Raw genomic sequence first — 14,456 nt, 5'->3', positions numbered from 1 at the left:
GACTATATCATGAGCATGTGTTTATGAATCACTATGAAATAGTAATGATACCAGGTGTTCGCGAAAAGGTGAGCGTATCCTGCCCCACCGGTGGCACCGTCACAAACACATGCAAAGGCAAGTCAATTGTTCACCTGAAACAACACACGGGAACATATGGTACAAGTCAAAATAGGGAACTGCATATGACATCATTTTTGTCACTGATGCATCAAATTTGGAAATGTCCTCCACATGTCAACCATAAAACGTTTTGAAAGCTTTACTGGGGCCTTGAATGTTGTAACCTTGATCAAACAATCTCTGAGCCAGAGTTGTATGACGCTCTTTAAACTCTTGGTAGAAAGAGCATGCTCGATTGTATCTCAAAAACTGTGAAATGTGAACACCAAAGGCTGGAGCTGCTGGAATATTGCTCGACATGAAGGGAAAGTTGACTATTGGAAAGTTGAAGGCATCCCTCTTGTCATACAATCATGTCTTGACTGAAGGACCCCATCGCGGCTCTCGGCTAAACCTTACGGTGTTAGATTCCACACGGACGTCGCTACAACTATACAAAGGAAGATGATCATTCGTACTATCTTGTCCTGTGTTACATAGCCTTCTAATAAATGCCACTCAAAGATGTTTCCCTTTAGCATTAAACAAGCACAAGATCCAGGGCCCCCGTTTTATGAAGCGATCCTGGCTTCACGACTGTCGTAAGTCTAAACCCGCTGGAGTAGCTAGGTTATCCTTGCGAAACGGGGCTCGCAAGGGAATTGCAATGGTAAACGATACACAGTTATCTTCTTGGGTGTCAGGTAAGAAGACCTGTTGTTGTCATGGTTTTCATTAGAGTGACATTGTGCGTTGCGTGAGTCTAATGTTTACCTTTCGTCGCACCCTAATGAACATCTGGGCCAGTAATAAAATCACAACCACCCTGAGACTCAATATAGCTAAGGTTCTACTGCATGTTCGCAGTGATATTAATTCTAACTAGAGTAGGTCGTGAAAGTACTCCGTTACTCTATGTTTACGTTCAAGACGAAGTAACACCGTAATTAAATGGTGACATTCTTGTCGACGTTATTGTTGTATGATTGCGAAACTCCATTTAAACAGATGAAGTCAGTAAACCCCACTTTTATATGATTCACTTTTAATTAAGAGAAATTAAATCTTAGTTGGGAGGGATGGGTCATTCACGAAATTAATATTTCTGTCATTCTTCCAACGCAAACAAGTCATACAGAGTCGGTGTTCATCAAACTTACCTGCATGTCCAAGGACGCGTTTCTTCGCATAATAATTTTGCTTAAAACCCATGAAACTTTCATTATAAAGGAACTACTGTATAGGCAATACTCCGTGTTTTCTCTCTCAACAATGAAACAGTAATATTGTTAAAGGGGAATAGACGAACCAGAAAGATCACATTTCGTTGACGAATTAAGAGCCGGTCGGATAGGAGAATTCTTGACTCAATAGAAATATTTGAAGCCACATATACGTTATTAATATTGATTCAGAATCATGGCGTTTGCGTGACAGTACATCAATTTAGGAAACTACATCACAGAGTCCTCGTGATACACACGGTCCAGAATAGTTGACACGCAACTGTTATAACCACAGTGCTCTTCAGATGGGCGCGTACTAAGTATACATGTGCATGGCCAGAAATACTGCTATCAGAATATGCCAAGTGGTAACTTCGGCCATCAGCACCAGACCCAAGGACGGAACCGACTGAGCCATGAAATCATACGTCAAGTTTCGCAATGTCTGTCAGCTCGTATCACCCTGTTAACGTGTTCGCTGGTTAGTTTGGCGTGTCATTGAAGTAGAGTGAGTGAGTGAGTTGGGTTTAACGCCGCTTTTAACAGTATTCCAGTTATATCGCGGCGTGTCAGCTTAATGTGGGAGGAAAGCCCGAAGTGATGTAGGTCTTAGACGTTTACCACTTCGGTGAAACCCACGAGCACGGGTATGGTGCTGACAAACCTAGACACAAAATCGGGAAGAACCGGGATTCGAATCCACAATCAAAGGTTTCTGGCGTGCCCAAGGGACGCAACTCTGCACAGCGAATCGCGGCGCCTTAGACGACTGGGCCACCCCTGCCCCCTCATTGAAGTAGAAATATCACAAGTAGTATATAACTTTAGAATTATTGAGTCGGGGTGCGTTTGTTTTTAATGGTTTTTTTGTGATTCGTGATAATAATTTAGTTATTATGAGCATACTACTACTACATGTACAGATGGGATTAGGGTGTGGTTGTGTAAAGATATGTGAAAGCTAGCGCACACTGGTGATGGTGTATATGGCCTAAAATGTGTCAACATCACCGCATGAGTTTCGGCGTACTATACAGCGCAGCCATGGTAACTGTTATAACATAATGATTGAATCTCTCGTGTCTGAATACTGCTCCTGGCATATATACGAGTCAGCGCAAACCATTCATGTAATGAGTCCTATTACTGTCTGACGAGCAGTGGGATCGGCTCATGCATGTTAATAATGTTAACATAACTCACACAATGTGTGAAGAGTGAGTGAGTAGTGTTTTACGCCGTTTTTAGCAATATTCCATCACGGTCGGGACACCAGAAATTGGCTTCACACATTGTACCCATGTGGGGCATCGACCTCGAGTTTTCGGCCTGACGAGAGAACACTTTAACCACTAGAATACCCCAACACCCGGTATGTAAAGAAAAGCACGTATATATGTATTGACTACATTCAACGGCTAACTATATTAAAGCTGAGCAATGATATAATGTTAGTTAAATTATGATAAGGCGTGTTCAAAATACTGCATTGTTGTCCATTCTCGACTTTACTTGTCTCAAGGCAAGACAAAAAGGCGACTGAAACCATTTTTTTTAAAAACATATACGCATGTTAAAGAGTACCCACTGCATTGTAATATATCATAATATATCTCTTTTAGGTTGGATAACTAACGGATAAACACAGACATGTGGTCGTGATCTATGAACACAAAGCTCTGACTTGCAGCAAATATATTTACATTATCTAATGATTTGTCATTTGTATCTACCTGAGAGGTGTGGATCTGGCAAATGACAAATAATACTGTGCAGTCAGTGTGCATTTGACCACAAGAAGCACTGTATCAATAGTATAGGAAACTTGCATTTATTTATTACTCATGCACATTATACATTGTTAAAATAGATATGAGGTCACAACAGCCGTCATTGTCTATATAACCAGTAAGAAACTGTCAGCCACTGTGTTGGCTGAAAAAGACACGAACAACAAATGATTAAGCGATGCGATGAAAGTGTGTACTGGTATAATAGCTAGCAACGTTTCGGCGTCTGTTTTCAGCATAGTAACGTTTTGATAACGTTCCACATTTTTGGGTCAAATCCAGTTTTTAAGTGTACTCTTCCTTTCATTTGGCAGTTTATTTTGTGACTTACACATAAACTATTTGGACGTATCTCTGACAGTTATTACGAGACGATGACATCAATGGCGTGCAAACGTGTTTCACCCCTGTACCTGATAACGAATTTCTTGACAGTTTTACCAAAATGGTTGACATGTCGGACTGCAGCGTTATGTGACCGCTCCCAGGGAGCGTGCACGGTTGCATTAAGTCAGCTCCACTGCTGATCTGAGTTGCAATACGCCTCCAGACATTGAATGACAGCTTGTAACGATGCCTGTGAAGGACTTACGTTACCAATTGTTATGTCAAATATGTAGCCGAGGATTAATGTCATTCGGTGACAGTTCGCGCACTTTTCTTGTTTATCTCTCAGTGTAAAGATCTCAACCTCACAATGCCAAGAAAAGGCGAGAACGACACAATCCCTTAATGAACGTCTCGGAACAGTACAGGCAATATAGAACTCCTTTAAGGCGATTGGTCATCATCAAAATTGTGTAGTTATTCTTAAAGATAACAATATGTTCTCCGGAGCGTGTAGCTTCTGGGGTTAAGAGCTCGTTATTGATAATTTCATCCACCGGTCTTGAATCAGCATTTCATCAATTTGACAGAAAGTACTGCCTCTAGCCTAGTTGATAGAGCGTCTGCCCCATAAGCGGAAGGTCAGGGTTCGATTCCCGATCACGTTATACCAAACAATGTTAAAGATGTTACTTGTTACCCTGCCTGGCGTTCGGCGTTAAGGGGATAAAACAAGGACTGGTCTGTCTGAGTGGGGTATCCATGCTCAAATGCGGCATTGTTTCTCAATGGCCTAGCACTTTAAACCAGGCATTAGTCCGGACAAGTACAAGCGGCCACATACACACGCGTGCATTCACGTCGCTATATATTAAACGGAAAATGTTCGTTCAGAGCTTGTCGATTTAAATTGACAATGCGTATTATGTCATGGCTTATGGATTCTTCTTGTGTCCTAATACGCACCAATTCGTTGTGAAAAGTTGAGCCATGGGCGTCCCAGGGTTGTGGGTCCGAAACCCAGATTCACTTCCCTTACGACCCCTGGTTTACCACACTCGTGACACGCCATGGGGTAGCTAAAATGCTTAAACCCACCTCACTCACTCACTCACTCACTCACTCACTCACTCACTCATTCACTCACTCATTCACGCTAGCACTCACTCACTCACTCACTCATTCTCCTATCTGTAATAAGACGTGTAGTTCATGCCAATTTGCAAAAACAGCAGGTTTGATGAAATTCCATCGAACCCGCTTCGTCTACATCAAATTACATGATGTATCTAAATATACAGAAACACAGCGCCAGTTTCGCAAACGGTACAAACTACACTGCCAAGATCAGCACTAGAAATAGGCACTAGAACACGAAGCGCATTTTAAAAGAAGTCACATGATACATTATTCAAACTTTGATATGTCCAACATTTATTGCACATAACATGTTTGGATCATTCATGCTTCAATTTCCATAAAGGTAATTTCGGCCTTGCTTTTGATGCCCCCATTACCTGCAGTCGGATGTGTTTTAGGGACGCGTATCAGAAGACGTCAGCGTATAACCTATACCTGAGCAGATGTAACTACATAATGTCGACCAGTTAGATAGATCCTCCTTTTCAACATATCAAGATAGATTCAAGACGTCCATCTTCACGGATCTTCTCAAAGCAGCGCTAATGATAGCTTTGAGGCTTTGCCGGTGCTGCATTCAGTAATCTGACCGGAGGCGAAGGTTTACCTCCTTTCAGTGGTGTACTGATGTCAATGATTCCATTACTACTGAGCTTACAATAATGAACACAGGTCTGGAAGATGCGATGTGATTAAGGGCGAGCCTCTCATCTTGTGTAGTTTGTTGCCGTAATTAGTTTCTTCAGGTTTTCAAAACGTTCCCATTTTTTAACCTGGAAGCCGCTGTTGAAGGCTTGTGGCAAGAAAACATGACTTACTCGACTCGACTATCTCTCAAGCTTGATCAGCAGATTACACATTTTTACTTCGCTTGCTGTTTTTTACACCATTATTTCATTTCATTTTGAAGACGTTTGGGAAATGAACGCCGTTGTGTTTTTATGTAAAAAAATGCTTCCTGGTAAAGTGAAAGTGATATTTCTTTGAGAAGCAGTCGATATTTGTTTGCGTCCTCCTGTCTGATGTTGAACATATTGTATATATGTAAATGATATATAAACCTGTAATATTATTCCGTCAATGACACATATTATATCTTTACCCTGGAATAAAAGGCGACTATGCTGGTCGTAAGAGGGGTGGTAGTAAGACGGGTCGTCAGGCTCGCTTACTTGGTTGATGCGTGTCATAGTATCCCAATTCCGTGGATTGATGTTCATGTTGTCAATCACTGGATTGTCTGGTTCAGACTCGGTTGTTTACACACCCGCGTCATATAGCTGAAATATTGCTGTGTGTGGCGTTGAACAAACAAACAAACAAACCTGCCAAAAGTACACATACGTCTATCACCCATCTAGTATATCCAACAACTTCATGTCAAATAGCTACAGGTGCATGTGATGATATCATCTATATAATTGTATCGTGTCATACAGCTACAAGTACATGTGATGATATCATCTATATACGTGTATCGTGTCATACAGCTACAGGTACATGTGATGATATCATCTATATACGTGTATCGTGCCATACAGCTATAGGTACATGTGATGATATCATCTATATATACGTGTATCGTGTCATACAGCTACAGGTACACTTGATGATATCCTCTATATACGTGTATCGTGTCATACAGCTACAGGTACACGTGATGATATTATCTCTCTATATGTTATATCAAACAGCTTCAAGTACATGATTGTGTTGATAGGGGCGGTCAGGTAGCCTAGTGGTTAAAGCGTTAGCTCGTCACGCCGAAGACCAGGGTTCGATTCCCGACATGGGTACAATTTGTGAAGCCCATTTCTGGTGTCCCCGCCGTGATGTTGCTGGAATATTGCTAAAAGCGGCGTAAAACCAAACTCACTCACTCACAAGTGTTGATATCATCTATATTCTATATACATGTATCCTAGCAAGCAGCTACAGGTATATGTGTTGCTATCATCCGTATATGTGTATCATATCAAACAGCTCCAAATACATGTGTTGATATTATCTCTCTATATACTATATCAAACAGCTTCAAGTACATGCGTTGATATCATATATATACACGTGTTATGTGAGCGGTGGGGTAGCCTTGTGGTCACGCCGAAGACCCGGGTTCGAATCCCGACATGGGTACAATGTGTGATGCCCATTTCTGGTGTCTCCCGCCATGATATTGCTGGAATATTGCTAAAAGCGCCGTTAAACCACACTCACTCACTCACAAACAGCTAAGTACAAGTGTTGATATCAATACACAAACCAGATACAGGACTCCAACTTGATAACGATGTAAGAATTAACATCGAAACGTCGCTATATGCAATAAACCAGAAGCTGTTATCCATAAAGTTCTTCTTAGATACAGGAGGTGTTGATACGATCTATCTTGAGTGTAATATGTAGCTGATGTTTACATCTTACGATAGTTACCCGAGTCTATTATTAACATTATTATTTTCACACATAAAAAGGTACTTAGTTTTATTGTAGTTTGAGTTTGTTTCTCAACCTTGTGACATTTTATCCCCGGGATATTTTTTGTGGTTATTTTTAGTTATGTGAGTGTTATCCTAACATATTCAAAGAAAAAAAATTAGAAAGTCTGACAAGCCGAATAATCAATTGGTGGTGCCGCTTCAGATAATCGTGAACATTTAGTATTTTGAGGACAGGATAGATAAAATAAGACAGATAAAAAAATTCATTGACATAATTGGATATTCAACACAGACGTCGTTGCTAGGTAGGGAGTATAAATCAATGTGGCGTTGTGCGAATAACGATTGAATTTCTGTGTAAATCGTTACTTGAGTATGATTAAATGATTTTGTGTATAATGAAAAAATAAATTATAGTTTATCATTCCTTACATTTAGTAATTGAAACTTAAATTTAAAGTTAACACTAAATGTTTACACATCCACTGAAGAGGTAAGTTTCAACATAAATTGCGGCGAATCTTGCAACTGAAAAGAATGTCGATCTGTCAAGAATCGCTGACATGTGTTTTTGTGACTGCGTGATGGCAAGGGAGATTATAATACCGCTTCTCTCAATATCTCTTCAGTGTATGTACATTTCTGTGAACAGATCGTTTGATCTTTCAGTGGCATTTAGAGGTTGGATATGTAACGGTGACGCGGCGGTAGGAGTACTCAGCACATGTATTGCAGAGGTAGCGACGTTTCGGTGTCGATTCAAGCATCATTAAGTAGACACTTATGTATACAACTCCGGATTGTGATTTGCCAATTGTTTACTAGTATTGTGATCATATTGTTCACACCACCTGTCACCTACCTACTAAGTATACAACTTGCTTGATAACGGTGTTTGAATCTTCACCGTAACGTGTGTGTTTTTCAATTTTAATAAAACATTTGACCAATGCGTACCATCTTGTCCGAGTTAGTTTGTTCGTGTTTGTAACAATAGACATTGTCCTTCCTTTGAGGTTTGAAATAAGACATGAGATGAATTCAGTTTTAACCTCCCTGAATACCCGTCGGGGTGTAGACTTTCCATTGTTTCAAAAGGACCTGCCTCGGGAGAGCACTTAGCACATTTGTGATGTATGTATGTTCTTCGAGTTTAACCGAAAATGAGAAAGGCCAAGGGTTAAGTCGTCTTTTTTTTCTCTTTTTCGTACATGTGACCCGTTATTTATTAAGTCAGACGGATCCCATTTAGAAATTCCTGGAACAGCCCTTGTTATTGTCAGACAGGAAAGTGCATTAATCATGATTTTGAGGAACTGAGACCAACCATCTTCTAAGACAAACAAGTACAATGTAATATGATTATTTCCCGACGGGGGACACCAGAAATGGGTTCACACATTGTTCCCACGGGAATCGAACCCGGGCCTTCGGCGTATCAAGCGAACAATTTTACCACTAGGCTACCCCAACACGCTCAAAAAAGATGAGGGATAAACATTTTTCTTTTTCCCCCACCAAGTATACCAACAAACACCACAGGAGCTCGTAACGCAAAAAATAGCAGCTACAAGATATATGGTCACACCCAGTAAGAAAAGGATATATATAGTATACTGACACTGGGTGATTATATATCTTGTAGCTGCTATTTTTTGCGACACAAGCCACTGTGAGAACACAACTGCACACACAGAACAATGTCAGGGTCGTTTGTGTTCATTTTAATGGCAACTGAATCTGCTTCATATAACGCAAAAAATATTGTTAGTGAATAATATTGTTTAGAGGCAATAAAAAATGACTGAGGCGCAGAAATTAAGTGACCCACCGACAAACATTGGCGGTTTTATTTACCCTCATGGTGGTGACATATGGTGCATTATATCGTATGTAAATAAATGGTTAGATAAAAGTTAATAAGGATCGACACATGAATACTCTATTTGCAGACATGATTTAACGTTTCATTCGGCATTAGAGAACTCACTCGAATGCATAGCTGGACAAAACTTATTTGTAAGTTACATGGGTAAAAAAAATTATTGTATGTTTTTCATATTCAAATATACGTAATATATAGGTTATATATATTGATGGTCAGTACGAATCCATGTGACTTTGTGTGACGTCTTATTGAAAGAGGAAAATTGTTGCTCAATAACAAATAGTAACGCAGGGCGCAAGTCAGGCCATAACTCCTGCAGTAACCCACACAGTAGGTCATTGTGTTCACAGTTGAGATGTCGGACTGACGGCTTCAGTGGGTGGGACTCGTTGTAAAACGCACAATTACAGACGACGTGACAAATTCAACGAGTACAATTGTTTACTCAGTTAGGTGCAGAAACAGTTTCCCTTACTGCAGAACTCCTCTTCCTTTGAGGCTCGAGACAACAAATACTGTGTCTGCAATCCACGAGTTAGTGAGTTGAGTTTAACGCCGCTTTTGAACAGTATTCCAGTTACATCACGTCGTGTCAGCTTATTGTTGGGTGAAAGGCTGGGAAGACTGTGTTAGTAACTTTAAAGGGAACGCTCTTGACTGTTAGTGATATCTAAGTTGTTGGGTGGTATGGTTGGGTTGTGGTAGTGAAGCAGTGTTCGATTGAGTGAGTTGGGTTCAACGCCGCTTTGAACAATATTCCAGTAATATCACGGCGAGTCAGATTGATGTGAGAGGAAAGCCCAAAGTGATGCCGGGTTCGAACCCTCATCGTTTGATTTGAAAACGTGAAATGTCAACCTCAGCTACGGCGGCACATTAAGGATTAACTATTAAATATGTTCATAATTTTGCATAATGCTTAAAAGCTGAAAATAATATGTACATAATATTGTGTTAGAGCAGGTTACCTACAACAATGTTCATATTTACAGCAATGAGATAAACCTTTGACGAGAAATACAAATCAGGTAATATATATATCCTTGTTCGGGGTTCTATATTTCCTATTATTCCCGTCAGCATGTATTGACAATATGCAAGCGATTGATAAATACTAGTTTAGGGCCCAACGAAATTATGGAGAGCCTTGTACCATGCATTGTAAATGTCAGCTCGCGACGGAGCTTGGCGCACGTGCAACTGCGGCAGAGAACGCATTCCTCGTGCATCACGCAAGGGCGACTCACGCAGTATAAATACAGACAACCAAGAGTTCTGGTTTATTTTTCAAATATTTTCCACAACAGAATATTTTGTCAAAGTGTATAAAAGTAGGGATGAGTTTTAAGTAGGGGAGTATCCTCGTAACTCTCCATTCCTTAAAAATAATGGGTCTCGGCCACTGCTCCATTATTTTTAAGGAATGGAGAGTTACTCGGACATTCCCCTCTACGTAAACTACGGTTATAACGAACTCAAAGGGACCACTTTGAGTTAGCAAAGTGTATTGGATCAAGCTTGCTATAGGCTGTTAATTGACCTGAATCTAGCTACCCTTAAAACCCAAGCGTACACCTTGGGGTTTGGAAGAATCATTATTATTCTCGCAAGTTAAAGAAATTATGGCAACATGGTCAGGAGAAAATGCTGATGTAATTATATAAGTGCAGACAAAGTTCGGAGTATAGGTCAGTGTGGCATGGCTAAATAACAGTTTTTTTGGACAAGACTGAACTTTATCCAGGCATATTTCAGTCCACCGCGTCTCCATTTGGGGCTCATGACGGTAGAGATATGTAGTTTTCCAATATACCATGTTTTTCGGTGGAAGTGACTAAGATGTGGATAAGGACGTTACGATGTGTTTGTTTGTTTACTGTTTAAAATCGCACTCGGCAATATTCCCGCTGTATGACAGAGGTATGTAAATAATCGAGTCTGGACCATGCAGTCCAGTGACTGACATCATGAGCTTCGATTCACGCAATTGGGTCACGATGACATGCATCAACCAGGTCAGCGAGTCTGACCACTCGATCCCATTAATTTTCTCTTACGACAACCCTGGGTTGCTGAAGACCAATTCTAACCCGCATTTTCAAAGGGGAGTTCCAGTGAGTGAAATGTTGTCTGATAAACCAACTGCTGGAACGTTGCCCTCGATGCTTGTCTGCCATGGTCTTGTCGCGACTCTGTAGCTGTAACATACTGACTACGTCGTTAAAACACCTGACCCTCTTAGTCCACCACAATCGACTTGACACCACTCTATTAATGTCGTGGGCTTAGCTTTATGATCAGAAGTCATCGTATACCATTTTGATATTTCGTTTGACATTCACCATTAACAGAAACTGTCCAATCACAGACCCTTGACGTACTCCTTCACCAATATAGAATTATCTCTGAACTAATGTATTTTAACTGCCGTTATCAAGTGTAATAACCAGGGACAACTACAATATATCAAACTCTCCTTTTAGCTATTTCAATCAGACGAACGTTGTTAGAATTACATTTTAATATTCATCAACATCATTAACGCAGCAGATTGCCATTTGATTAAACCTGAAATGCTGTAGTTGAATGTCATGGTATTTCAAAAATGCGGCGTCGCTTTTATCACCGCCGTATGAATTCAATGGTGATAGTTATATTGTTCTGTCGTATCCTAAATAATTCATAGGCAATGATATCAGATTTATTCCACTTGTACTTAGATCCTTCGTTTGTTCCAAAATCGATAAACTGTAAGCCCCACAACAAAACAAGCCTATAGTATAGTTAGACGTGGACAAAACGTTATGCACTGAATATCATTATTTAGAAGGAATATACGAAGGAGAACATGTGTCGATAGTATATGGCACAGCTTGTACGTAGTTGATGACGTATTTCCAATCTCTCTTATTGCTTTGGGTTAAAATTGAAAGCATGATCGTAATTTATCCGCATATGAAGCTACAAGTATTTAATAGTTTTCTAATCTCAGAAAGAGATATCAATTTTCTTCTCCATCAAATACCAGCTCAAACAGAGTATTATTCTCCCCCAAAATATTATATATTTGATATTTTGTGGCACCGTGGAGCAATATATTATTACAGAAGCAAAGAATATCGTAGACGACCTGTATCTAAATATAAGTAAGACATTTTAAATAATATAAAATGTCAACGCCAGAGATTAACCATTTCGATTATCCGCCGAAACATATTCCACTGGGCGTAAAATGCCAAATATCGGTGAAAATTATATTCATGAGTGGATCCCTGAAAATAAGTGATATAAGGTGTTCGCGAAAAGGGTAAGCCATGTCAACTTCTGTAGCATATTTCGGGGGATCCTTGCTGCTTTACTTTGTATTGATAATTGTCTGTACGATTATAATTTTATCAACCAAAACTGACATCATACAGTGGCATAAGAGAGTTTGAAGTGCGTTTGGAAATTAAATCTTACAAACATTTTACATTGATCAAATCATGAAAATAAATTCCCTGTAATTACAAGTAAACAAGATAGCCTATTGTGATTATTTCATTTCCCAATGAATTAATTCAGAGTGTTGGACTCGTGTATTCCTTGTCATTTTGTACAACCTGAAGTGACGCGTGCCCATCCGCGTGGGTGTCCTATGGGAACGTTTTCTACAGGGAACACTTTCCATAAACACCGGTCACAAATGACAACAGGTTGCAAAGCGTGCGTGATCGATAGGCTACTCCTGTGCAAACGCGCAATATTACCCATGCTTTAGCATGAAAACTACCATGTGCGTGGATCTCACAGTGCCTTAATGCAAAGTGAAGAAATATGGGGAAGGATAAATTCCCTGGCTCAACAACAGTTCCTTCAAACGGTTTAACACTTCACAGGCAAACGTCGTGTCAGAGCTCCGAGTTCCAAGCTTCATGTAAGGTGGGTGATATTTACAACCCGTGTGACGACTTGTCATTTTGACAGACGAGGCCATGTCACACAGGGCTGAAAGACACATCATACTGTCGCTCTCATCAATTCCTGACAAAGTTTGTGGTTTGTATAATTCAGCAGAATCTGATATCCCAAGTGATGACAAAATGTGTTGATGTGACTCTGATAAGATGTTTATCTTGGATGTAGATCTAGGTCAATCACGTTGTTTAGTCTGATTGTGAAGTGAAATTTCAGCGTGAGACTGGACAGGAAATTGCGTGAAGATCATATCAGCGTTGAACTTAGTGAAATGTGGGTGTGGCTGTTATGAAATTCATCTTGTTTGGATTTACAGTTGGGTCTGTGTGATTGATTGCTCTGAATGTCGGTCCAGTGGAAGTCAACAAATATGAATCAACAGGTCATTAAGATTTGCTATGGTTACCAATTCTGTTTTAGATCCTATTAAAATGATTAATGTAGGCAATGCTACGCCTAGGTGGGTGGTATATACGATAGCCTATATCTGTCTAAGATCTGTGTATACTTAACTGTATATGATGTTGAAAGATCGGATTCCAGCTACCAGTGAGCCGGCATTATCTAGTGTTCTCAGTTACCAGCACGTGTACGCTATACTTTATCCACCATACCTACCCACTGTTCATATCTGCTTGAAAGTCGAAAGGTCCTTGTCATAACCTCAATGTTAAAAGTTGAAGATTGAGGGGCCCTAGATTCACATAACAAGGCAAACATCAAGGGTCCTGTTATTTAACGTCTGTGAGGTTTCATCAGGTGTCCGGGAGTTAAATGACGTAGGCTACTTGTGAAGTCAGTAAACAAAACACGTCTTTCTCAGTTTATTTCGCTCGCCAGAATATCCTTTGTTTCAAAGGCGTACATAGAGATTGTTATACAAGCATGAGTGTCAGGATCCTTGTATTTCCTGAGTGAGAGCTGTGTAGAGTAGGAGACATGCAAATAAAGATAACTATGACGTGTGAACAATTGGGAGACTTAACAAATGTTATATTTGGGATAACACTTTCTTAGTAAAGTACAGATTGACGTACTTTTGGGGGGTTAAGTCCCATCCGGGATATCGAACCCACACTGCCAGAGTGAGGCACCTAATCGCCAGCACACAAAGACAGCGATCTAACCCACTCAGCCACCGAGGCTTCCACTAAAATGAAAGTCAGACAACTGGTAGCCTAGATCATGTACTGTGTGTACCCCACTGACAAGTGTAAATTGGCACAGCTCCCATGGCTGAAAGCTATGAACACACAATGCCATTTAGAAAGTGATCAAATGTAACAACTGTTATTGGGAGACTGATGTAAAACAAAAACATCATATGTAAAAAAATGCACATCAACAGCACTTTATATTAATACAATTATATAGATAAAACTTTATTCATTCTCCAGGACGGTCCCGGACGATACCAGTCAATATTTAGTAGGGCCACTCAAGGACACATGCATGATCCCCTTAATTTCCCAATATACCCCAGGTACCATTCTGTATTCACCATTCTAAGATCCTTCACTATGTTGTCAAAGCGCCGAATGTGCTTTATCCTACGATAAAGTAAACATTTCAGTTACGTCATAAT

The 14,456-nt window shown here is 40.1% G+C and overlaps 1 protein-coding gene across 7 annotated transcripts in view; it reads left to right on the top strand.

The window, feature by feature from the left end:
• The window catches only part of LOC124132524 (ras-related protein Rab-37-like), a 156,946-nt gene that overhangs the window by 111,658 nt on the left and 30,832 nt on the right, over positions 1 to 14,456 (top strand). The window contains exon 1 of one of the 7 annotated variants that reach the window (XM_046496467.2): positions 12,583 to 12,835. The exons of 3 other annotated variants lie outside the window; for them this stretch is intronic. In XM_046496467.2, the coding sequence (XP_046352423.1) occupies positions 12,731 to 12,835 (105 nt within the window). In that variant the 5' untranslated portion in view covers positions 12,583 to 12,730. 3 more of the 7 variants (XM_048392568.1, XM_048392570.1, XM_048392572.1) reach the window with 3 other exon arrangements.

The sequence above is a fragment of the Haliotis rufescens genome, unplaced genomic scaffold (genome assembly GCF_023055435.1).
Source record: "Haliotis rufescens isolate VD_foot unplaced genomic scaffold, xgHalRufe1.0.p SCAF_11, whole genome shotgun sequence".
Lineage (NCBI taxonomy): Eukaryota > Metazoa > Mollusca > Gastropoda > Lepetellida > Haliotidae > Haliotis > Haliotis rufescens.
Note: the sequence above shows the minus strand (reverse complement) of the source record. Positions and strands in the feature narration are given on the sequence as shown.